The 26,282-nt window shown below is 40.3% G+C and overlaps 1 protein-coding gene across 1 annotated transcript in view; it reads left to right on the plus strand.

Moving 5' to 3' along the window:
- Nucleotides 1-26,282, plus strand: part of LOC308368686 (hydroperoxide isomerase ALOXE3-like) — a gene marked incomplete at both ends in the record, with an annotated part of 43,049 nt that overhangs the window by 1,031 nt on the left and 15,736 nt on the right. The window contains 14 exons of the mRNA XM_080842926.1: nucleotides 6,538-6,667; nucleotides 6,968-7,049; nucleotides 7,190-7,312; nucleotides 8,382-8,419; nucleotides 8,601-8,770; nucleotides 9,267-9,410; nucleotides 10,404-10,607; nucleotides 10,830-10,916; nucleotides 11,104-11,273; nucleotides 15,471-15,592; nucleotides 15,905-16,005; nucleotides 16,833-17,003; nucleotides 17,342-17,509; nucleotides 20,671-20,773. Of these exons, the coding sequence (XP_080699052.1) occupies nucleotides 6,538-6,667; nucleotides 6,968-7,049; nucleotides 7,190-7,312; nucleotides 8,382-8,419; nucleotides 8,601-8,770; nucleotides 9,267-9,410; nucleotides 10,404-10,607; nucleotides 10,830-10,916; nucleotides 11,104-11,273; nucleotides 15,471-15,592; nucleotides 15,905-16,005; nucleotides 16,833-17,003; nucleotides 17,342-17,509; nucleotides 20,671-20,773 (1,813 nt within the window). The remainder of the gene's footprint in view (nucleotides 1-6,537; nucleotides 6,668-6,967; nucleotides 7,050-7,189; nucleotides 7,313-8,381; nucleotides 8,420-8,600; nucleotides 8,771-9,266; nucleotides 9,411-10,403; nucleotides 10,608-10,829; nucleotides 10,917-11,103; nucleotides 11,274-15,470; nucleotides 15,593-15,904; nucleotides 16,006-16,832; nucleotides 17,004-17,341; nucleotides 17,510-20,670; nucleotides 20,774-26,282) is intronic.

Here is a 26,282-nt window from a genome sequence, read left to right on the forward strand (position 1 = left end):
TGGGTATATTGGACCAACCCGCTTTCTCCTGTTTAGTAGAAAAACCTTACATGAGGTTTCTGGTTTCACAGCCTTGCTTTGTTGAGGGGTCTCCTGTGGAAAAGTAGAGCTTGACCAACAAAAGTAGAACACCTACACACAGCATTTTTGAGCAAGCCCTTTAAGTCAATACATTCATGATAAAAAGTCCTATCGTTTACGCCCTGCTTTTTAAGCAGCGATTTCTCAGCAACGGTCACAGGTACGGTAAGAAACAATAGCAGAGCCGTGCACACCTCGCCAAATGCTGATGTAACCGAGTGGTTATCAACAATCTTTTGTTTTTGCTATCTGTTGCACTCATGACTGCTGAGAAATCGCTGCTTTAAAAGCAGGGCGTGAACTATAGGAGTTGCGCTGGAAACGTGGGCGCAATGTCCCTGTCAAAAAATGCAACAGGCCAGCAAGTGTTTTGTGTGTTTTTTTTTAAACGGAGGGACAAACGCTTGTGAACCGATTCATAACTTTTAAATCGGGCAAAGACCGGTTGATGACATTTTAAAACCGATACGGGACTTCACACATCGATGTAGTCGTATCTTACCCGGTAAAAACGATTATCGATATGTATCGGTTATTTTTTACACCCCTAGTAACAACCCTTAATGTGTATTGTATATCATAAGTACATTTGCCTGTGCCTCTCAAAGTCGCAAAATCATTAGTTTAGCCTGACGATACAACGGTAAGGGGGCCTCCGATGGCTGGTTTGCACTCGGGCCCGTCAAGTTGTTATTACGCCGCTGGGCAGCCGTGGCCTACTGGTTAGGGTTTCGGGCGGGAAACCGTAGGGTGGCCGGTTCGATCCCCGACCAGTAGGTAGAAATGTGTGCGGGGGAAGTGGTTGACCACTGCTCTCCCATGCCCACATCAACGGCTGAAGTGCCCTTGAGCAAGGCAACCCCAATCACTGCTCCCCGGGCACCCCCAAAGGCAGCTCACTGTTCCGGGTTAGTGTACTTCACTGTGTGTATCACTACCCTGGATGGGTGAAATGCAGAGATAGAATTCAGAGTGTGAGTGTGTGTTACTATCTCTGTCATTAACATAGTCACTAGGGCTCATTTTTAATTTCAAGTCAAATACAATAAACATAATTATATTTTTGTCCTATTTATTTTAATCAACAGGGCAACAGGCCTTCAGATCAAGCAGTAGTGCAAAAGTCACTTTTAACACTTAACTTAATACAAAATAACTATCTCAGTGATTTAACAGTTTTCAGTGATTTAACAAAAGGTTAACAAAATGGATTAACAAACATGCGCCATATCTGCCAGTGATTCTTTTGGAGTAATATCTCTGCGATATCCTCTAGAATAGATCCAGGCAAAAGGGACTGCAAAATACAGTGGAAGGATGTATCCTAAATATTAAGATCAACAACGAAAGGGGACACAACAATAATCGAAGCAAAAGCAGGTCTCAATCAAAAAATGAGAAACCCCACGACCTCTTCATTAAATGCAACCAGCACAACATTGTAGACTAGTCATGTTCTTTCACCACAGGGGAAGTTCTGTATATAATAGTTGAGGTTAGCTAATAACCTACAAAGATTCTTTATTCTAATTTGAATTCCGTCTCTGGCGAGAGACTGAGAGGTATCTATCTAGCTAGCTAGGATGGTGACAATCTAGCAGTGGTGGACGAAGTACACTAACTACGTACTTAAGTGAAAGTATAGATACCTGGTGTAAAATATTACTCCAGTAAAAGTAGAAGTATGCACTTTGAATTTCCACTTAAGTACAAGTATAAAAGTATTTGCCTTCAAATATACTTAAGTATTAAAAGTAAAAGTACCTTAATGAATTATGGTTTTAATGGCCTTTTATCATTTTCACATCCAAGCTCGGGCTCAATCAACTGATATAAGATGAAAATACTAATGCCAATCTTTAAATAGTGTCTAACATTTGTCTATTTAAAAGTGTATAAGCACAACACATTGAAAGCTATCTATTGCCATTTGGTAAAACAAAGTGGTTATGAAATACAAGAGAACAATTATTTAATTTTACATTTCTTTGTAACTTAGTTGCACATTTAGTTATAAAAAATGTGGAGTTAAACATAAGCTCCTTTACTATATCACATCTGTCTGTCAGTGTTACCTTTAAACTCATAATTCCTGATTTATGTTTGAATAATAAATACCATTACAGGCCAAAATTATTCATGAAATTAAAAAGTAATTATAATAAATACATAAATAGATTAAAAACACAGTAGGATATATTCAACTTTTTCTATTTATTTTTGGTAACAAACCAAACCAATTGAATAAATAAATGAACTAGAAAATGCATTTCCTGAAGGAAATACCAGTGCATGAAATGCAAAAGTTAGGAAAGGAAGAAGAAAAGAAAGAAGAGTGAAAGAAGGAAATAAGAAAGGAAAGAATAGTGGGAGAAGGAAAGAAGAAAGGAAAGAAGAGTGAAGAAAGGAGAGAAGAGAGGATGAAGGAAAGAAGAAAAGAGAGAAGAGTGAAGAAAGGAAAGAAGAGTGGAAGAAGAAAAGAAACAAGAGTGAAGAAAGGAAAGAAGAGTGAAAGAAGGAAATAATAGTTGAAGAAGGAAAGAAGAGTGAAAGAAGGAAAGAAGAAAGGAGAGTGAAGAAAGGAAAGAAAAGTGAAAGAAGGAAAGAAGAGTGGAAGAGAAAAACAGAGTGAAAATATTGAAAAAAGGAGATAAAAATGGAGTGAAGAAGAGAGATTGAGTGTGAGAGAAAGTAGACTGAGAGGGATAGAGAGAAAGATGGAGAGATGGAGAGAAAAAAAAGTAGAGAATGGAAGGTGTCTTAATGTTCCTAGTTACAGTTAAATTGAGGGACAGAGAAGAGGTTCCTTTGATTTGGTGCAGCTGTCAGTGAAGCACAGGTGCAAGCCAGTTTAAAGACCCTATTATGATGTCATAATGGCCCAATGTAAGTCAATGGGAAAATTTAGATTCGTTTTTATTTAATATCTTAAAAAGTATAAAGTTTAGAAAAGTGAAAAATACATAGCATAAGTGTCCTTTACAAGACCTACGCGACAAAGTTTGAATGAAGTTTCTACGTTAAGCGGTTCGGGCTGAATTAATCGCAGAAAAAGGTAACAAGAATAAGAAGAAGAAGAAGAAGAAGAAGCCTAGGAATAACAATACAGGGCATTTCATGCACTGTAATAACAGACAAAACAAGGCAATATTGTATAACTAAATAATATGTTAAATAATCAAAAGAACATTTTAACTTAAAACTTATCAAAACTCTGCTCTGAATAAATTAAAGGATCTTCACAAGAGCAACCTCCTTGGTGCTGTTGTCTCGAGTCAGAGTCCCACACCTTACCTTTCAATCAGAAGACCGGAGACTGGATGTCGAAATCTGGAGATTTTATTGTAATCAATAAGTAACAATAAGGGGATGCTCCTGGATCATCTCATTGTGTGAACGCTCTGAAAGCCATCATAAGGTCTGTAAATTGTGGGGTGTGTTCTGTCTGCCTGTTTGCCAAAACCAATCAGAATTAACTATTCCCTTTTCTCTACCTCCCCTGAGACCCTCCTATGTGTGTGCCGTGTTTTGATCCCCTGAGGCTCCCTGAGATCCCCTGAGACCCCCGGAGACCCCCTCCTCACCGGATGTTTCTTGGATTGTGACTGTGTCATGACTTTAGTGCTGACTTTAACATCAGTGAATCATGTCTATGGCTAAGTTACTGCTTCCCGCCTAGTCTGCCTTTCCTAAAGTGAGACTTTCATACTGCTGAGTTAATCCATGTTCATCTTAACATAAAAAATATCCCACAGGGCCATCTCTTGTAAGATTTGTATTACTTCACTGTGATTTATTTCAATATCTTTTGATCAATGGCAAGCAGGAGAAGGTTGGAGAGTCTTTCTTCTCCACAGAGACTCCTGAGCCCGTTCTTTATTATCTTCAGTTTTGAAAAGGATCTTTCCACTGAAGCTGTTGTCACTGGCTTACCATCTTCACAAATGTTGGACAGATGAGCTGACCAGAGTTCTCCTTGTCTGGGAATTCCCCGCCCCTTCACTGCATTTCATTTGCTCAGTTGGTCTGGCGAACTACTCAACAGTGGTCCACTTCAGTCACGTAATTGGACACGCCTTTATCCAATCAGACCAACGATACTATACAACGTTACAGCGATCGGTAATAAATAAACACATTTTTTCTGTATGAATTGTTCCTGGGCAAGTTTCTGTTCTGTTTTCAAAGAAAACTTGCCTCATCGAAGTTTTGCGGTGCTTCAGCGGCCACCATGTCCAATGTTTAAAAGCTCTCCGTGCCTTCTATAGCAAGTTTGCCAGACCCACTTCTGAGGCAAAAATCAAATTGGCCGGAAGAAAAGGGCGGGACTTCCCAGACACGAGTTCTCCTCCACAATGGCAAGGATTTATTGCAGGTTCTTCAAGGGAAAGCTGGAGTGGAACACCTTTAGCTGTGTCTTCAGCTGGTCCTCATTTTCCTCATAGAAGTCACAAAGAACATGGACAGCTTCCTTTGGTTTGGGGTGCTTGTCCAGTTGGCACACACTGTTAGAGAGTGGAAGGACCGTAGGATTGTGCCAGTTGGACTGGTTCCATGGCAATGTTCCGAAAGCCCATTATTCCGACAGCCCGCTGTTCCGAAATTGTGAGCACAGCAACGTGAACCACTATAGCCCACATGCACATACCAATGAATTGAACACACAATCATAAACATATAAATGCATTCATTTTACAAGCATGAACTTTAATTCAGAATATTATTATACACACATGGCATTTGCATCGCGATGATAAAAATACTTGTATGATAACCAACGCATGCATGCCTTGTCAGTGCTTGTAATGTCCTGCAACAATCTGCCGGTGATTTCCTTCGCACGAATGGTTCCCCATATTCAAAACCAGAGTAGGCTAAATTAACAAATATTGCCTAGCAAAAGTGATATGCGTGATAGACCGGTGAGCGTGCGCAAATTAAATGCTGTGTGTGTTTTGTGCAACTTAAACTAGTTCTAAAGTATGCCAGGGGGACTTTTTTTTCCCGGAATATTGAGATTTCGGAATATTGGGCTTTCGGAACACTGAGCCGTCCCCGTTGGACTTCCAGTGATGCTCCCCTGGGATCTCCTGTTGAGATACCCAGTCAAGGTATCAATAAATGTGTAGTACACATTCAACCTGTAGAATGACTCCACAGAGTCAATCTCATCACTCACTTGCAATGCAGTTGTGCTGTATTGGAAATGCACTAGCACTTTCCGTTTCCTCTCCTGACCAGGCACAACGGTAGGTAAAGGAATGTTGAGAGCCTCGGCCTTCTCTGACGCACCTTGAAATATCTCGGCAAACTTCTCCTCAGACCTCAATGCTTGTATTGTGTAAATTACACCATCAATTAGCTTGTAGGCTGTGGAGTGGTCCAGGCTTTCTTCTTGCTGAGCAATTGATGCAAGAGCAGTGACTTCAAATGCTGGGATAGTGATTTCCATGCAGAGGATGAATGCGAGGTTAATCGCATTTTCGTACATTTTTGGGCCAGGTTCAGATTTCTCTGAAGGGCCTTCAGTGCTTGTGCCCTGCAAGCCCAATGGATATCTGACAGCCTCTTGGGTTAGGGTTAAGGTTAGGCTCCTGATGATGGTTCTGCCGTGTTGTTGCTCAGCACCCCTCTTTAACCGGCAGGAATACGTAACCCCATCAGAATGTATGACATCTCTACCAAAGTATCACACACACACATATGAACATGTAAACAGTCTCATGAGCGCATCGATGCCCTTGCCCTTGGTGCTGGCAACCTTTCTGTTCACTTGTTCTGTCCAGTGGGGGAGTTTTTTCGTCAGGTATGTACATGTGAGTTGACCTTGAGGTTGCTGAAAGAAAAAATAATTCATACAGATCGTACTAACGTGACTGATCGTTAGCTATCGCTAGTTTTTTTACTGCTTTGGAACCAGCCTCCGTGTTTCATGTTGCAGCCTGAAATAATTCCTTTTCATAAGACAATATTTTCCGTAAGTTTTGTTCATTTAGCTGCATGATTTGTTGCTGTTATTTATATCAATGGACTCAGGCATCAAAAGGAAGCACGCAAATCTGCGGACCGGGTAGGTACCGGTTGTATAGGAACCGGTGCCAAATTGGAACTGGTTCTCGGTACCCAACCGTAGTGTTAATGGTCTGCTTTCCATGTATGGGTCATTATGAATAACCTTTGTCATGCATTAGCTATTGTCTATTTCATGAATTGCTAGCACACGTAGCAATACCTCAGTTGATGCTTATAATACAAGGATGTAGTTTTCTGATCGGGAAACAATCCAGGAATGACACCCGCAAAAAAATGTATCAAACATTGCCAAAAAATAAGCTGATTGACTTGCTAGTTTTATGTCATAGACCGCACATGGGAATATTTTAAAGAGTGAGAATGAACATCATATGGAAGACGACCGGAACATAATTTATTTACTCTAAATTATCTTTTCATCAGGTGCGAAAATATAAGGTAGAGTGTGAAGCATCCCTAGGAGAGCTCATTCATGTCAAGCTCTCCTCCAAGGCGTTTATAGTTCGTGGAAACAAGTGGTTCTGCGACAAGGTTTTGGTCAAGACACCCGAAGGTGATGAAATCTTGTTCCCATGCTACCAATGGCTTGGCAGTGAGGAGAGACTTGTTCTAAGAAATGCCAAAGGTAGGCACTCCCATTTTATATCATGGCTAGAATCCAGGTTTACCCGTGTAGCTTACTTGAAAGTTTAGAGGCAATGTGTTTGAAATGACTAATGACCAGAAAATAATGTGTACAAAGTGTACTTTTTTAGATGCCTTGTGAGTCACTTTGGTAAAATGTTTGACCAATTCCTTTGAAAATAAACAAAGATGGTTATTTAATGCTACCCTTCTTACATTTCCATTTCAGCTTCGCTTGTGTTCCAGGACACCAACCCAATAGCCCAAAGACACAGGATGAGGCAGCTAGAGGATCACCAGAAGACATATAGGTGTGTGGACAGCAAGCGTTGAGTGAACAAGCAGAGAGTGTCTGCGTTAAATTAAATTAAATTGTATTAAATTAAATTAAATTGTATTAAATTAAGTACTTTTATTTCCTCTTAAATGCGGCTGTATATTCTGCTCACAGGTGGGACGTGTATGCCGCGGGCATGCCCCACGTTATCAACTATAAATCTGCCTATGCTCTGCCTGCTGAAGTCCAATTCTCTTTCACAAAGACATTCGAGTTTTACTTCACGGCAACAAAACAGTGAGTGCTTAAGGCATTTGTCCAACACTCCTGTGGTTTTCATCTCTTTGCTACATGCTATATGTTCAGAGGTCAACGGGACGCACAACAACCATTATAATTCATGTAAAAGACTGGACAAATCTACACTCAATTACATACTATATTGATTTGCCAGATTTTAATAATATTTATGGTAAATCTACACCATCAGGCATTGTGTAGTTTCACTCGTCATGCAGAGAAAATGTATTGTTTACATACAGACCCAAGCACCACAGAAGAGTTACGTACATTGGAATAGGAGACATTATAGAAACAATACTGTATATCATTATTATCATGTTTATTATTATTATTATCATTATTATTGTGCAATTGTAAGTATGCTTTGGCCAGCTGTAGTGTGTTTTTAGTCTTATTTTGTGTTATGTTATAGATTGCATTGGTGGAAATGGTACATTATTATCCCTAGGTTTAATTTGAAGTATGCTCTACTTAAAGTGGCATTATGTAGGAATTGTACTACAGGGTTAGGAATCGCACTTTAACGTTAAAATAACAGCTTAAAAAGAAATTGGGGTGCTACAATGATGTTTCATATGGATAATCGCCATACAAGGGTCCGTAGGCATATTACTAGGTTTGCCTGAAGCCGCCGGTTTACTACTATCTGCCGAACTAGTAAGTAGCTTTTTGGCCGTCTTGCTTTGTCTTGTGTTGCCCTTGATTGATGTTTGACAGTGTTAGGAAAGTTGTTGACTCACTAGTTTGTCATAGTGTCAAAGTAAGCAAATTGCAAGAGGTTTTGCTAGGTTAAGCCGCTTGCATCTCGTTAGCGATTAGCAATCCCTCTATTGTGCTGCTTTAAAAGTGAACTGTGGTGATTTAAAAGCATTATGAACCATACATATGTACTGTTGCATAGAAGGAGAGAGCATTCGGCATTCGCAAAATAGCAACTAATGTCAGAGCTAACTAGATATATGTAATAATATAACATTGGTGTTTTTCACTGGATTCAACGAGATTTATCAGTATCAAGCTGAGTTCCACTCATAATGTTTGGTCCAATGTATTGTGTGTGTAGGTTAGCTGCTCTGAAGCTCAAAGGATCAGCTGACAGCAGTAGATCATGGAAAAGCATCTGCCAATTGCATACCGTCATTTCTGAAAACAGAAACAAAACCACTGGTAATCATCTTGAACTTAAATGATCTTAAATGACCTGCTACAAATCACTGAACTAAAAAAACTGAAAGTACTATTTGTACCTGTAGCATATGTTCTGACACAGCATGCTTTGTAGATTACGTTGAGGCACACTGGGAGGAAGACGAGTTCTTTGGCTACCAGTTTCTGAATGGCCTCAATCCCATGATGATCCAGCGTTGCTCAGAGCTGCCAAAGAACTTCCCCGTCACAGGGGAGATGGTCAAAGACTCCCTAGGAGGGAGCAGCTTGGAGGTGGAGATGGAGGTAGGCTCAAAGTTGGTACTGATGAAAGTGATAAAACTACATAGTGTATATACTGGATGGCTAGTGGGAAAGTCATGTCATGATGATCCAAAGCTGCCAGAGGAGATGGTCAAAGACCTTCTAGGAGGAAGTGCCTTAATGGATGAGATAACAGTAGGCTACACAGCAGTCACACAACAGTGTGGCAGTGGAAGGAAACAATGCATTTACTTTTGCTTCTATCCAAAGCGGCTTACAATACAGTAGAATCATGCTGTGACGGAGCGAAATTTGAGCCGTCACTTAAAACAGCGTAGAAAGACGTCAGGGAATTGTTCGCCTTTGCTGTATTGTGTTGCTTTCATCATGGACGTTGGCAGAACAAACATTTTTACATCAGCCCAAAAAAATCACATTCTTCTTGGGTGCATTTGGATTGTGTTTGCCTATTTCTAAACTATATTCTGTATTTACTGTCAATTTATCGTTTGCCTTCAACAACACATGAACCATCCAGAAAGGGAACATCTTCCTGTGTGACTACAAGATGTTGGATGGACTTGTGGGAAATGTAGTCCATGGCAGAAAGCAGTATCTCACAGCTCCCCTGGTCCTGCTCTACTGTGACCCTAAAGATATGATGATGCCCGTCGCCATTCAGGTAAACACATCGCTTCTTTGGGAAATGTATTTTCCAAAATGGAGGAATAAATATGCACCAAAATACCAAACGGTCATAATGTTTTGAACTTCTTGGGGAAGTTATTCACGCTTAAGACCCCGTTTACACGGTGGGAAAACGCACGATTTGGCCTTTCATTTACACGAAAACGGAGGTTTTATCAGGAAAACGATCATTTCTAAAAACTCCGGCCAAAGTGGAGATTTCTGAAAACTCAGTTTTTGTGTTTGCGTGTGCGCACTGGGGCAAACGGAGTTTTAGGTTCTCAAACGTCACAGTATGCGACTAAAATTGCATCACGTCATGTGAGGGTCCTCTGTTTACAGTTAGTTTGCTTACTGATCAAAGATGATGTTAAGGTAGTGCTCATTTATACGTTAATGCAAACGCAGGTTTGCATTCTTTCAACCCTATAACTGAATCTCTCACCCCTTCCCCAGCGTGTGACTATTGGCTATAACAGTGGTATCCCCTGCAATTCCACCAGTGAACGACAAGTTTTACATTTCATCTTGTCCACCTGTTGTAGTAGCCCAGATAAACATAAAGCATCTACTTAAATATCTAGTACTTATAGCCAATTTAATGGATTAGCCTACTTATACAAACCTACAGGTTTGGCATAGTTATGATGGCGCTTGGGGGGCCGAATATGCAGGTTCATGTAAACAGAAACTTTTTTGAAAACAAAGGGGCAGAAATATTAGTTTCTGTGAATACCCGGCTATGTGTAAATGTGGTCTGAGTCATACCCATGTTGATTTACACAAAAGTCCCCCAACCCCTTCCACTGACACTAAAAAAACTTTGGGGATCTCAACTCTGGTAGATTCAGGCCTTGGTCAATGTACAGCATTTTTAGACTATGTCTAAAGTAGTAGTAGTAGTAGATATATAAAGTTGTTCAACTGGATTTAATTGGGCAGATGACCCCCTTTCATACTGTTGTGTGTGTTTGACTTTTCTCCACAGTTAGGGCAAAAGGCTGGACATGACAACCCCATCTTCCTGCCCACCGACTCGAAAACTGATTGGCAGCTGGCTAAGATCTATGTGCGGGCTGCAGAGTTCAGTGTACATGAGCTTGACTTTCACCTGCTGAGAACTCACCTGCTGGCTGAGGTGTTCACCATGGCAACATTGCGGAACCTTCCCTTCCCACATCCCCTTTACAAGGTATAGATTCTGACATGCATGAGATGCTTTTGACTTGAAATAGCAAACAGAGAAAACACCCAATATCGATTTAAAAGGAGTAATTTACATTGGCTTTCACATGGGCTGATCAGATGATTTTGGATCTGCTGAGAATACCGTCCGGCATGTGTGTAAATAGGTCCAAATATGTTTTAATGGGCAATTATCAACATCAGGATACCATTTGTTTTCCCTTTGCAGCTTCTCATTCCTCACACCCGTTACACACTCCAGGTCAACATCATGGCGAGAAATCAGCTGATTTCCGAGAATGGATCCATCACCAAAGTATGCAAACTACATAGCTAATAAAACAATACCATGTTAATAGGATAGATATTATATCACTATGTAAGTACACTTTCATGCTTTATATTCAAGGATATGTTTAATCATACACTAACCATAGTCGTGTCTCATATGTTGGGTTACTGTATTATTTACCTTAGTGATTCTTCATCATTTATTATCCTAGTATTCAGGCATTGGTGGTCCAGCCCTGGATGAGTTGCTGGTGCGTGCGACTGCCTCCCTGACCTACAGCTCCCTCTGTCTGCCTGATAACATCTCTGAGAGAGGCCTGGGGAAGGTTCCTAACTACTACTACAGGGATGATGGGATGAAACTGTGGAACGTTATCAACAAGTACGCTTACCATTGGAAAATTGAAGTAATGTTGCAGATTGTATCTCGCATTCTCTCTGTGTGTGTTAAAAACAATTTATATCTGAAAATCATATTTGCAAATATGATTTAGCTGTTTAACAGTTCCTTCAGAATGACCTCACAACGGTTGAGCTGCCAAGATTTTTTTTAACCACTACTTTGTCAGTGGTGTCAAAAGTAAACACATTCGTCACTCAAGTAGAAGTATAGATACTGTAGTTTAAAAAGACTCTGGTAAAAGTGGTAAAACACTCTGGTAAAAACCTATTTAAAGTATAAAAGTAAAAAGTAACCTAGTAAAAGTATAATAATAATAAAAAAAAAACATATAAAGCTAAACTAATTGGACCTCATATAATTGACACGACTGTAAGAAATAGAAGCTTAATAAATAGCTAATTAGTGCTACAAGGAGCCCAAAACATGGTAAAAAAATGTCATTCAAAAATGTAATAATGCTGTCAAAGACAACAAACTAGAAGAGCATGTTTTTCTCAAACTTTAATGGAATTCAAATAGACCTCCAAACTAGGGGTAGTAAGTAAGGGATGATGTATAGAACGCAGGTCATTGTCGGGAAAATAAGCCCCGACAGGGCGAACAGCACCCCGACACATTATCCCGCTTATTATACGGCTACTTGCCAAAAAAAAAAAAATTACTTAACACAGTTTGTCTTTTTACAATGTATTTGTTACTATACGTAGTGTTAAAAAGCAGAGAAATAGTTCGCCAAAGACGTTGAACTTCAAAGACGTTGAACATTCTTTAGAACACAGCTGCTCAACCGTCCGCTGAAACTCCATTGATAAGTTACCGGACTACTTGCGGAGTGCTACGAAAGACGTGAATCAGAGGCAAAAAGGCCACTTTCCTTGACAGCGGTCATTATTGCATAGCAACGGTCCGCTATCGGTTAATAACGGACCGCAGAACGTTGGGAAGCCCCATTCAAGTGAATAAAGCTTTCTACAGCATTAAAAAGAGCCGTGTAATAATATTCAAGACATACCCTGGCCTGCAAAACTACGAGGACATTATTTTAGCAGCAACAGACTGTTAAGAACTTGAGTGTGTCTGTGTAAGGAGTGTGCCTGTCAGTGAGTGTGGAGGAGATAAATAGACTGCGAAGTGCATATTAGTCTGTGTGTGATTAAGAGAGAGAGAGAGAGAGGGCGAGAGAAAGAGAGAGTGTGTGTGTGCATGAGTGAGTGAGAGAGAGGAAGAGAGAGTGTGTGTGTTTGTGTGAGAGAGAGATAGAGAAAGAGAGCGTGTGTGTGTGAGAGAGCGAGAAAGAGAGTGTGTGTGTGAGAGACAGAGAGAAAGAAAGAGAGAGTGTGTGTGAGAGAGAAAGAGAAAGAAAGTGAGCGTGTGTGCGTGTGAGAGAGAGAAAGAGAAAGAAAGAAAGAAAGAAAGAGAGAGAGTGTGTGTGTGTGAGAGCGAGAGATTACCAGACACCTTTAGCCTCAAAATAAGCTGAAGTCCCGCTGAACTAAAGTCTTTCGCAGGCTGCTGAGGCTGGGAGTGCGGTCTTAAGCCTCAATGAAAGGTTGCTGTTGCCAGGAAAGACTTGTGTATCTTTACTGTATCTGATATAGCCAAGGCCTATGGAATAGAAAAACTAAAATATGACCAAATTGGACCATGGATTTGGATTAAAACATTTAATTTACAACACTGAAAGATGGCATTATGATTATTATCAACTTTATATGGCTTACAAACAAAGATTTCTATTTGGTTTGCACTTGGTTTGGTTTGCTTTTGATGTCCTCAGTAATTGCTTAGTATATTAGAGATACAGTACTTCAAATGCAGGAATTTCCTCTATTAGCTACTAGCGTAAAGTAAACAGTACAACACTTTGCAGTTTTAGGATACATTTCGTAAACCTGTTAAAACAACAAATAAAAAACACAAAATTTCATTTTTATTTCATGAAACACCTTCAACTCAATTTTGCCAACCAATTCTGTAATGCTAATCATCTGTGAGAGGGTTGGTAAATATACTGTATACAGTATATAGTGTTTTCTAGCTTTTCAATTCAAAGTGAAAAAATATATAGTTCAGCTTTAAAAATTAAAAGACGCAGGAACATACATGGGTATTTTAGTGCACTGCAAACAGCTGTAATGGCCCCTTCCTCTTGTTCCCTTGCAATCCTTTCCACTGCTAAGAAGAGTGAGTTCCACCTTGTTGCATTTGGCCTCAAGAGCTGGAGTTTGCAATTCTCTTCAATGATCTCAGCTGCTGTGGTGGATCTTGCACTTTTGTTCCAAAGACTGCAGCACTTTGAAAACAATGAGCGAGAGACCCGTTTGTAGACTGTGCTGATATTATTTGCCTCCTTAACATCAACTGTTGACACCAAGGTTTTAGGAAATTTGAGCCGTTATCAGTTGTGGTGTGGGTAATCTTTTCACGGATGTTAAATTCAGTGTGGCTATCATTCAGAGCACTGACAAGGGCAGAAAAATAATGTGACCCTTTAAGCTTTTTGCACGCTAGGGCAGCGCAACATCTCTTCACAGTCTGGGGGTTGAGCCAATGTGCTGTGACACCTATGAATCCAAGCCTGTATGCTGTCCAGCAGTCAGTTGTTGTGGCAATGAACTCAAGTTCACTCCAGGGAAACTTTCTCTACTTTGTTTACAAGAGTGTTGTGTAATATCACATTATTATTGGGCTGAAAATGATGTACAAGATCTATGAAACCCTGTTGCTCAACTAGATAAGGTAGGTGCAGGCCTTGTATGATATAATAAAGGACTTCCTAATCCACACTGGCCTGAGACACTCTTCTGGTCTCCCATAGCTTGTTTGGGTGGGGGGCCTTTATCTGGATCTACAGGCTTTTCAGGGCGTATGAAGTAAGGGTCTTATAATCTCCCCAGATGATTAGGGTGTATTCTCTTTTAAAATAGACACTTTATCAACCCGCTATACAGTTTTGTATATCTGGCTCTATTTTCCACCTATGCTATACAGTCCTGCTGGCCACCATAACTCCCCACCTTGACTAAATTGCCCCCAAAAACATTCAAATTAGACTTAGGCTTAAAGTTTTTCAAGTTTTTGAGAGGCAACGCATTCTTCAGCCAATCAAATTGCCTTTCATGCAAATACGACAGCACAGGCGCTAACCAATTAGATTGCGTTGATGCTCACGTCTAAAGAGCGCAAAGCTAAAAAAAAAAAAAAAAAAAGATGCCGGACCAAACTCTGTAGATCATCATATTTGTACCTACAAGCTTTTTTTTTTTACTTTTTTTTTGCTTCGATTTTTTGAAAGTTACAGAGAAATAGATACTGTACATTGTAAAACCCCCATTATTGTAGCTGAAAAATAAGTCTGAGAGGATTTGCGAGGTGTCTGAGCCACCTACTTAATGTTAACATGCTACTAGCCATTAGCGATTAGCAATTCCTCCTTTGTGCTGTTTTAAAATTAGTTGATGAATTGAAAAGCATTGGACATCATGTCATCAATATCGCATTCAAACCAACAGGACAGCTCAAAACAAATTTGACACTAAGGACCACATGAATTATTTTGGTGTGATAAATGTTTAAAAGACAATCACAACCCTTTACTAACACATTTCCTATGGGAAATACTGATACATAAACTGAATATTAAATAGCCTAATATTAGCTTACTACTGTGAAGTACATTTTAGATTGTGGTAGTGAATTAGCCTACAGCTTATTTTTCAAACATCACAGAGGTTTACTTGAAACTTAGGATCCTTCAGTAGGCAACTGCTAGCAAGCAAACTAAGGCATGTTGGCATGTTTCTAAGCTAGCCAAGCTGTAGCAAGCATTGCAAATCGACCATTGTTATAATAATACAGAACTTACCTCTACATGTTTTTTTTCAAATTGGAATTACATGGTTCTTGGGTTAGCAAAGTTTGCACCGCATTCTCCATGAGTCCTTTTGGCTCCCCACAATTTCGAACAATTCTTTGAGGTAGGGCCAAGGATGTGGAAGGTTTTGCTGCTCTCCATCGCCACCAACGATCTTGCCTGTGTCTTCAGACCCTTCAGACATCTCGCCAGAGTTGGCAACCGAATCTCTTTCTAACACTGCCTTTGCCGCCCTTTGTATTATTAGCTTGCCTCTGTTGTCCCTCTGTACATTGTACACCAAGCCATCTGGTCGTTTGCAGGTATGTTGAAGGAGTCTTACAGCATTATTACAAATCTGATGATGACGTGAAGAAGGACACAGAGCTGCAGAACTGGATCAGTGAGATATTTACCAATGGCTTCCAGGGAAGGAAGAGCTCAGGTGTGCACAGCAATACTGACCTTTAAGAAATTGAAAAATTACAAAATGAATAGAATAGAAATAAAAAAAAAACTAACTGTACAAGACATTTTTAGTAAAAGCCACACAGCACCATGAAACTTCCAGTTTTATGAGGAATTAGTGTCAACACCTACTAGCATTAATGCCCACCAATTCTTAGTGCCGCCTTGACTGTGGACACTGGGAGTGAAGTTCATTTTTCTTTGTTCTGATGTTTCACAGATGTGAACTCAGTTTGACATTGTATGACTTCTAGGTTTGAAATGTACATGTCTGTGTTCCTTTCCTCAGGAATACCTGAGACTTTTAAGGCAGTGAAGGATATCATCAAGTTTGTCACCATGATGATCTTCACTGTAACTGCCCAACATGCCGCTCTTAACAATGGACAGGTAAAACATTTTTAAAAGGTCTTTGAATCAATTTGGTTCAGATTTTAAAAATAATGACCCATTGTCAGTTTGACATTGGTGGTTGAATGTCCACCAGTGCAGCACTCAGAAAGCCAAAAGACCAGAAGGCCTCCCAATTGTGATTTATAACCGAAGGATTGGCGTACAAGTGTTTTTTTTTTGTGTGTCCGTTCGTTTTCTGTGGATCTCACTTACGATCATTTCAGAAAATGTCCTAGACGAAATGTAGGATGGTTTCTACGCAACTTTTTATAAATGAGGCCCTATGACTTACACTATAGAACTGGAACTAGCAGACTTCAGACTTGAGAACCTTGAGAGACTAGAGAGCCCTGAGTGACTCAACACTTGAGCAAGAAACATGAGAGCTAGAAGCCAGTACTGACCAGAACACAAACAAGTTAGTTACCGCAAGGAACACAAAAAGCAACCGGGTATAAATAGAACACTTAATGAGTCATTACCAATTAACTTGCAAAGAGACAGGTGGCAACAATGAAAGGAAAACCGACATAGGAAGTCAACAAAAGCATAAAACAGGAAGTACATGAAGCACATGTAGGAAGCACATGTAGAAACTCTAGTCGGCGGCCTCTAGAGCCCCGGAGTACCCAAATCGTGACACTACCTCTGTGTTTTACTACTCTCTTACTCCACTGTTAGGATCCATTTCAAATTAGGATAATGATGTGCTTTAGTTATTCTTTATGACATTTTGGCATTGGCAGGTCATTTAACAAAACGGCTTAATTAAGGATGCAGTTATTTTATCTCATGTCTAATATTCTTTTGTAAAATGTCCCTAGTTTGAGTTCGGTAGCTGGATGCCTAACTTCCCCAGTGGCCTTAGGCAGCCCCCTCCCAAGGAGAAAGGCCAGACCACTAAGGACACCATCCTGGAGACCCTACCTGATGTGGGGACAACTGTGAATTCAATAGCTGTCCTGAAACTGCTTAGCAAAAGGTCAACAGACCATGTGAGTTTTTACAATATCAATGTTTTAAGGCGGCTAAAGTTTTTTTTAGGTTAAACATATTATTATTGTGATGAATCTGAATGCCTTTCTTCTATTATATCACTCTGGATGACAACATTATGTACATTTGTCTGGTTTGCATAACATCTTTAAAGCTTATCTTTAATCAGAAATAACATTTGAGAAACTGTGAACACAGTGTTGCAGTGGGCACTTACAGAATATCCATGTGCTGTCACACTGAGTGTGTGAAACATTATTAGCAACATGTTTGTTCTTAAATAACAAATATTATATATGTGTTATTGACGATTAAAATCTTAACATGCTGTCTCTAGTACCCTCTGGGAGATTTCCCAGAAGTTTTGAATGATGAAGAGGTCCCTTGCAAGCTCATTGAAGACTTTCAAAAGGATCTGAAGAAGTTGTCAGTTGACATTGAGGAGCGGAACAAGAAGCTGGAGCTTCCCTACACCTATCTGGACCCCAGAAATGTGGATAACAGTGTGGCCCTTTGAAAGCGTAGAGTAGTCCTTCTTCATTCTTTTGTCTCTCCAGTACAGTTTTTCTTGCTTGCTTAAACACTATAACTGGGCCTATTAACTAAACATCCCAAACCATGACGCCATCTACCAAAAGACAGACCCATTTCAAAAACTATTTATTATTTGTTTTTACACATGACACCTCTGGCATTTCATACCCTGATGTCATCATAGCTCAAACCCAATGAACACACAGGTGGAAACACTTTGACAGACTACATTGTGTTCACACACACCAATGATACGGGCTGCATTTTGAGGGAGCAGAAATCCAATTTCAAATACATTTCACATGCTTCAGTGCTCAGCACGACACAAAGATGTTGCTTATAATACAGCAACAAAGTAAAAAAAAAGATTGCAACAAAGTAAAACAATTAGATAGATAGACAGATGGTTCAAATAACTTTCATGCTTATGAAGCTTGAGGCAGACGCCTACAACATTAAGCGAAAGGCACAACTAAAACAAATGACAGTCCTGTTTGGTTGGGGGAGCAGGGTGGCCATTCTCTGACCAATGGTGGCCGTGGCCCCCCCTGGCAACAAATAATGCTGCTAAATGAACCAAACTTATAAAAATGTCGGCTTATAAACCAAAATTACTTTAGGCTTCAACTGCAGTAAAAAAAACTAGCGATAGCTAACGATCGGTAACGTTACTTGCATAGATCTGTCTGAGTATGATATATACGATTTATTTTTTCAAGGGCTACAATTACAATTCCCCCTTAACCCAATGTCAATTTTGGGATGTCTCCATCAGGCTTGCATGTTGTTTCCATATCAACAGTCTTAATTTTTCAGTGCTGCCCTACGGTGCAGAGAGGGACAGCGGAGAGCAGCATTTCACAGAGAAGGCACACACACACAAACCAAATTACTCCAGAACAGCACTAGAGTTAAGTTTATTCAAGGGCGTAGGTTTGCATAGGGTCCATAGGGACTAGTTTGGGAGCGACACAAGTCCCCACCAATATTTTCTTAAAGAAAAAAATATTTTGCACAATATATTTTCAAACTGATTCATATTAATACTAATACTATGTTCGTCACCCAGAAGAGTGAAAAATACATTTCCAAGTTTTCCAATGCGCCCTCGAGCCTGCGGGACAAGATGCTGTCATTTAATTGGCTGAAGTGGCAGTCAGAAACACTTTGTGAATCGTGACTTGCAGAAAGAAAATAATAAAGGAAATAAAGCCTCTTATAAGTATTTTGTATGGTCTCAGCATTGATATTTTTGACCCTTTTGTGCTTTGTAGATAGGAAAATGCCACCTTAATAAAGGGAGAGATATCAGAAGTGTTTCCACCACCAGGGAGAAAGCAGCTATCAAGAAGCCCAGGTCGTTGTTAGTTATCTAGCAGGGAAACTACCTATGTAATTACCTCCAGCAAGGAGGTTATGCGATCGGGTCCGTTCATTTATTTGTCCGTTTGTCTGTCTGTGGACAAGATTTCTCAGAAACTACTGGGCAGATCTTTCTGAAAAGAGGTGCATATTGGTCCTGGGACATCCCCATTCAAATTTCAGGCTGATCCGGATCTGGATCCGGATTTGTGCACCCCCTTGCTGGAGGTCAGAAATCTCGGATTGCTCTTGTTATGTACATGTAATTATGCCTTAATTACATGTACCTCAACAGGAGGCCTTAAAGGAGCAATTAAGAGTTATTTTGGATAAATATGTCACTCTTAGGGTTTTGTTATAGTACTCTGTGTATCCAACTCTGTGACCGTGCAGGCGCTTTGATGGAGTCTTTCTAAGTTCTGCTTTGCAATTTTCGGTATGGTATTGCAATTCACTGCCGGAACGCTAGGGGTTGCGGGAATTATCTGAACGTCTCCATTGGTCTCAGTCGCCTCAACTGGTAACATTTTTAGGAGGCACACGTCGGGCTACCATAAGCGGAGCTTTACTTTTACTCTGGGATTCTCGAATCGGCCAAAACTGTGCTAGTGCCAGTCTGATCTACAAAGCAACATTACATTGCTTGCAGATTTGGATTAAAATTGAATAACTGAGCCAAAAATGTAATAATATATAAATATGACTGCAGCCCCCTCATTCAATAATATCATATCATACTGCTTTCATTACCAATATTTAAAAGCTAAATATTTGTTTGATGCATATTATCTATATGCTGCTTTTCAGAACTTAGAAAGACTCCATCAAAGCGCCTGCATGGTCACAGAATTGGATACACAGTACTATAACAGAACCCTAAGAGTGACAAATTCATCCAGAATGACTCTTACCGTAATTGCTCCTGTAAGGCCTCCTGTTAAGGGTTGAGGGTTGTTAAGGGTTGAGGGTGGAGGGGTATCTGTAAGGTCGGATATTTATCTGTTGCAAGATGCAATATTAAGGCTAAGTGGGACACTTTCTGTCGCGATATTGAAGATAAAATGAAGTGATACCTCAGTTATTACATTATTGGCTCAGTTATTACATTTTCTAAGTTTTTTTTTAATGCAAGGCCAATAACGTAATAGCCGGCCAATAACTTAATAAGTTATTACGTTATTGGCCAAAAGTTATTACGTTATTAGCTCAGCGACTTTATTACATAATTGGCAGTTTATTACGTTATTGGTTTTATTACATTGAATTTATTACGTTATTGGCCGTTATTACGTTATTGGCCGGTATTACGTTATCGGTTGCTACAAGGTGCAATAATTTGGGATGCCCATATGTATGCATCCTATAATTCATTAATTCATTATTTCATTGCACAGCAATCCATTACAGATGATGTAGGCCTAGTACAGCTCCATAAAACCTGAACCAATTACCTGCATAATAAAAATTTATTTCAGAACAAACAAATACATTGCATGTACTTTTGTTCAATAAGGCAATATTTTGAAATGCATTCAGGAAACTTAGAAATCCAGTGCAGCTGTAGTGCAGGTTGAGAAAGCAGCAGCTGGACCATCAGGGCTTCAGGTGAGGTCTTACCCTGTAAGCAAAATGACGTCCCCTCAACGTCCTCTAATGGTCTCTCTGAACGTTCTAAAAACGTAAATGTGTATGGTTCCCTTGACAACTCTAGGACGTTTTGCACGATGTTCCAAGACCGTTGCGGTGACGATTGGGAAACGTTTTCTATAGGTCCTGGGGACGATCTGCAGGACGTCGCAAGAATGTCCCGAGGGCATTGTGGTGACGTCTGGGGAATGTGTTTTAGATGTCCTGGGGACGTTCTTCAAGGACGGTAAAAGGACGCACCGTGAACGTAGCAGGCACAGTGGGGGTAACGACCGTTTTTGCTGAGCTAAATTAAAATATATGTATATAATAGATCGCTGGACCCCCAGGGTAGTGACAAGGGTTTCAGTCTGTCAGTCTCTCTGTCAGTCAGTCTGTTCAGTCTGTCTTGCTCAAGGGCGCTTACAAACATGATAAGGAGGCTTTGGAACTGAACCGGCAACCTTCCTATTACTAAACCACTTCTCTACCTACTGTACTACTACTGTCAGGCTAGAATTTTGTCACTTTAACACCTTTATCACAGTGTGAGACAGCCAACAAGCTTAGTCATTTTTTTCCGAGGGTTTGAGGAAAAGCATATTGTAGCGATCTCAGTCACTACGCATTGAGGGTTTTCCGCAATGATTCCTTTTTTAATTAACATCCATGGCACGTCACGGAAGTGCGGGCAGGCAGGCAGAATAACTAGACAAACTAATAATGATAAAATAAAATAAATATTAATGCTTCTCTACTGATCTGTGCTATAAATGTAATTTCTGCATGATTCCAATACAATATACAGAGCATACATAGGAAGGTCTGTCTATAATATCAAGTCTCTAGCTTTAACATTGAGCTTTCCACAGGCCTTCAAAGATGCTGCAACAGAACGTGCGCAAATTCAAGCACACCGAATACTATGATAGCCTATATCCAAGCCACACCCTTGGAAGTTCATATTCTTCAAGTAATAATATTTTAGCCTAGAAAGTTTGAATGAGCTAGTTTAAAAACTTTTCTAGTTACAGTATAGCAATTTGAAAATGGCACATGGCATAGTTGCTAAAACATCTTTTTGTAAAGAGCTTATATTTGGGACTATTTCTATTAAGCTGTGTATGAACAACCTTGAATTTTTTCAGCCAAATCTCGGGTGGGGAGATTTTCTTAAATCGGTACGTTTGGCATGGAATGACTCTGATGTTATAGTCTCGTCGATTTAACTCTTACAATTATAATTTGAAAAGGTAGAAACCCTCAGGGTGCCTGTGCAACTTTGTATGAAAGAGTTATTTTTCACAAGTTCACATTCATGAGTGCATATTTACACATATTAACACAAGTTCATCAAAAGCTAGCAGCTGCCAACTGTATGTACCTTACCTTAGTTGTGTAAAGAATGCTGGTATGAAAAACAATTAGTCGTCAATGTGCAAGCTGCCAATTGAATGGAGATTTTAGATATTGGGTTTATATATTTGTAAATCTAACTCTGAAAGAGTCAGTGCCTCACCAGTCACAAACCTCAACGCACATCACTGTGGCACGTACATCACTGCGACTGCTTGACACAAAACCGCGAGCACGAGGAGGCTCAACAACAACAAAACGCGTTATCTCATCCAGGTGTCACCGCCCCCCAGCTACTTTGCCAGGCCCTGCAGCGCATAGCATCCCACACATGAGCTGCCGTGGCTGATAGAGAGCAAGGACACAGGCACACAGACAACACAATGAACATGAACATCAACACATACAGGTCGCTACAATATGTTTCTAACTGTCTAACAGCTGTATATCTCGTCAAAAGCACATCTAGCGTTCCTGGTGCATCTTTTTAAAGTCCTTGAATTACATCCCCAGGACATCTAGAAAATATTTCCCAGACGTCACTGCAATGTCCTCGGGACGTTCTTGGAATGTCCTGCAGTACGCCCCCCGGCTGTCAAACGAACCATACACATTTACGTTTGGGGAACGTTCAGAGAGGACGTCAAGGGGACGTTTTGAAGGACCGAATGTGAACGTCCCGCAGGACCACAGGTAAAGGTTACGGGGACGTTTTTGAAGGACGTCCTGGGGACGTGTGCCGAGAGACCAAATTAGAATGTGTCTTAAAAGTTCAAGTTCAAATTTAATTTTTATAGCACATTTCATATGATATACAGTACATAGACACAATGTGCGTTCAGATAGACAAACAAACAAACATATAAAATATATATATATAAGTATACATGAAATAAAAAATTAAATAAACACAAACAAAGTTTTAATTCCCTTTTTAAAAGAGAGCACTGAGTGCGCTGACCTTAACTCCAGAGGTAGGCTATTCCAGAGGGTTGGGGCACAGAAACTAAAGGCACCGTGTACAGCATTGGTGTTTATTCTTGGGGTCGTGAGAAGACCTTAATTGGAGGACCTTAGGCAACGCGATGGATCATAAAAAGAAATATGGGGTGGGGCAAGGCCGTTTAGTGATTTATAGACAAGAAGGAGTGTTTTAAATTAAATTCTTTATTGTACAGGGAGCCAGTGAAGTGATTTAAGAACAGGGGTGATATGATTGAATTTTGAAGTCCTAGTGACTATTCTAGCAGCTGCATTTTGGATAAGTTGAAGTTTGTTTAACATCTGTTTTGTTAGACCAGCATAGAGTGCGTTTCAGTAATCTAACCGACTTGAGATAAATGCATGCATGCAAGTCCGATTTGAAGCTCATGCGAACGTCCTGCAGAGGACAGGTAATGGTTATGTGGACGTTTTTGAAGGACGTCCTGGGGACGTGTGTTGAGAGAACAAATCAGAACGTTCCCTAAAAGTCCGATTTAAGGCTCATGCGAACGTCCTGCAGAGGACCACAGGTAATGGTTATGTGGACGTTTTTGAAGGACGTCCTGGGGACGTGTGTTGAGAGACCAAATCAGAACGTTACCTAAAAGTCCGATTTAAGGCTCATGCGAACGTCACGCAGAGGACCACAGGTAATGGTTATGTGGAAGTTTTTGAAGGATGTCCTGGGGACGTGTGTTGAGAGACCAAATCAGAACGTTCCCTAAAAGTCCGATTTAAGGCTCATGCGAACGTCACGCAGAGGACCACAGGTAAAGGTAACGGGTACGTTTTTGAAGGACGTCCTGGGGACGTGTGCGCAGAGACCAAATCAGAACGTTCCCTAAAAGTCCGATTTAAGGCTCATGCGAACGTCACGCAGAGGACCACACGTAAAGGTAACGGGGACAATTATTTATCTTTTGTTTAAATCAGTTCAACAAGGTCAGGCATGTGCACAGATAGACCCCAAGTGGTGCTCAAGCACCTGCCCTTTTGCCCTGGATGAGAAGAGTGACCCCTCTGTTGGAGCCCAATTTTGATCAATATTTAAGAATAAAAATGACTCTCTCTGTCATATATTCACCCCAAATGTGTTTTGATATCTGACGGGGCATTTATTTGAGTTAATGTGAGAATTTTGCCCCAACATGCTCCACAGTGTTAAAAACCCCCCGCTGCACCCCTCCCTCCCCCTCCTCCTCCATTTACTGCTCATGCACTGCTGAGTGCAAGGCCAAACGGCTGCAGCCTACTTCTTCTCTGACCCGCAGCATCAGACAAACAGGTAATGACGATGTTTGTGCAATCCCCCCCAACGTTGTTTGGTGATAAATTAACCCCAACATTAGCGCCGCTGAAAACATTACGTAGCAACTGGTCCGACTTTTTTCTAAAAAATAAACAAACAAAAAAATTCACGAAATTCATGATTTTCAAAGCCTTGTCCAGATGTTCACTGGCGTTGTTTCATGTTTAATGAATGGAGCGAGGCAGACACACAGGTTGACAGGTAGGCAGGCAGTAGTTCACGTAATTATTGAAATGAAAAGTAGGTCTTAAGTTGAGCTACATGACAGTCTGGCTAGGTAGGCTATATTGTGGTATATTATTAGTGTAATGCTGCTTATGCTTCAACTCTGTCAGACAACAGTAAAAAAAAAATTGAGTTCCAAAGAATGTTCCGTTGATTTGAATGGGCCACCCTAACGTTCGCAGGTCCGTAATTTCTTGATATTCACTGCTGCGAAAAGATATTGACCCCCGTCATAAGCAACAGGTTTTGTGCTAGTAATTAATTCAACGTAACAGACCCATTTCTTTGTAACTTAAAGTCAGCAAGTAATCATCCCTCAATTTAAATGTATCACTATATTACATACAATATGGCCTCGTTTTGTTTTTGCCTGTTAATCATGTATTTATTCAATTTGATAATTTGTGTTAGTTTGTTAACAAAAATGAATATATAAATTTTAAATATCCTACTGTGTTTTTTACTCTGTGTTTGCCTGTTCAATATAACATCAACTACGTTTTTTTTTATATGAGGGGAGGGGGGGGGGGGGGGGTCTGCTCAGCAGTGTCTCTACCAATGCTGAGACCAAACCTACGGCCTATCGCCCCCACGTGCCCCTAATGTAAAAATGGCACTGAATTAGACTGAACTGATAATTTTGATTCACACAATGTGTTACATCTCTCTTCCACTAAGAGCAGAAGGCATTGGTCTACTTCATATGGCCACAGTGTTGTTCACTTGTTTTATTGTTGATATACAAGATATACAGCAAAATGAGACATTAACAATAGTATTGCACACTATTCAATATTTCAGAGGGAAAGTGACTGTTGGGGAGTAGAAAAGACTTCCATCAAATCTAATCTGATCGTTATCACCTGACACAACACGGCACAGCACTCTTCCCAGCAGCAGGATGAATCTTCTCAGATGGCCACACTGTTGGGATGGCGCAATCTGAGATGAGGCACAGCTCGTCGCCTCCTCATCTTCTCGCTGGCTCCTGTCTGTTTGAATAGGACATGCGCAAATTTGGGTAGGATGCCTGTTGTACACTATTTAGTTAGATGGTCCGCAAGTTTTTTTGTTTTGTTACATTAAGTGGTCCTAGGTCTAAAACAGTTTGTGAAAATGCATATTTGTGTCATTCTCAAAACTTTTGGCCACGACTGTAGTATTGACTGTTTTCATGAATCATGATGACCACTAGAGGGAGCTGTGTGGTGTGTAGTATTGACTGTTTTCATGAATCATGATGACCACTAGAGGGAGCTGTGTGGTGTGTAGTATTGACCATAGACATGTATAGGTAGACACCGCCTCCACTGCTTCTCGGTGAAACGCGTCGCCGCCATTTTGGGAAAGGAGCTCTCTGCCGTCAGAGGTCTGTCAGACGTGTCAAACTAGCGCAAGTTGCCAGGAGCTGCGGTTTATCTGGATAAAAATCACGATAACCTTTTACATTTCGCAACCAATTTCATGGAGTATTCAAGGGTTTATGCTCTACGTGAAGTGTGCGAAAAAGGTTTGCCTCTACGTTACTTTGAATCTCGCTCGTTTAATCGCCAGTCATACATGTGCATGGGTCTATAATAAACGCTCGTGCATTTTGAAAATACTGAGAAGATCTATAAACTATCGAAATAGTGCTTCTTTAGTTACTACGTATTGACCATCATTAAGTGAAAGAGCATACATCAAATAGTGAGAAACTGGCAGTCAGTGTGTTTTTCATAGTTTAATAGTTCCTTTTCAAGTATGTGCATTAAGAAACCTTGAACAGTGCAATTGGCAATACACAGTTATTTCACAAATCAACATTAGGCTACAAAAAAATCTATATATTTCTATAGCAGTACAAATATACACATCTCAATATATACATAGCCTACACATC

Source organism: Sprattus sprattus (assembly GCF_963457725.1).
Source record: "Sprattus sprattus genome assembly, chromosome: 1".
Lineage (NCBI taxonomy): Eukaryota > Metazoa > Chordata > Actinopteri > Clupeiformes > Clupeidae > Sprattus > Sprattus sprattus.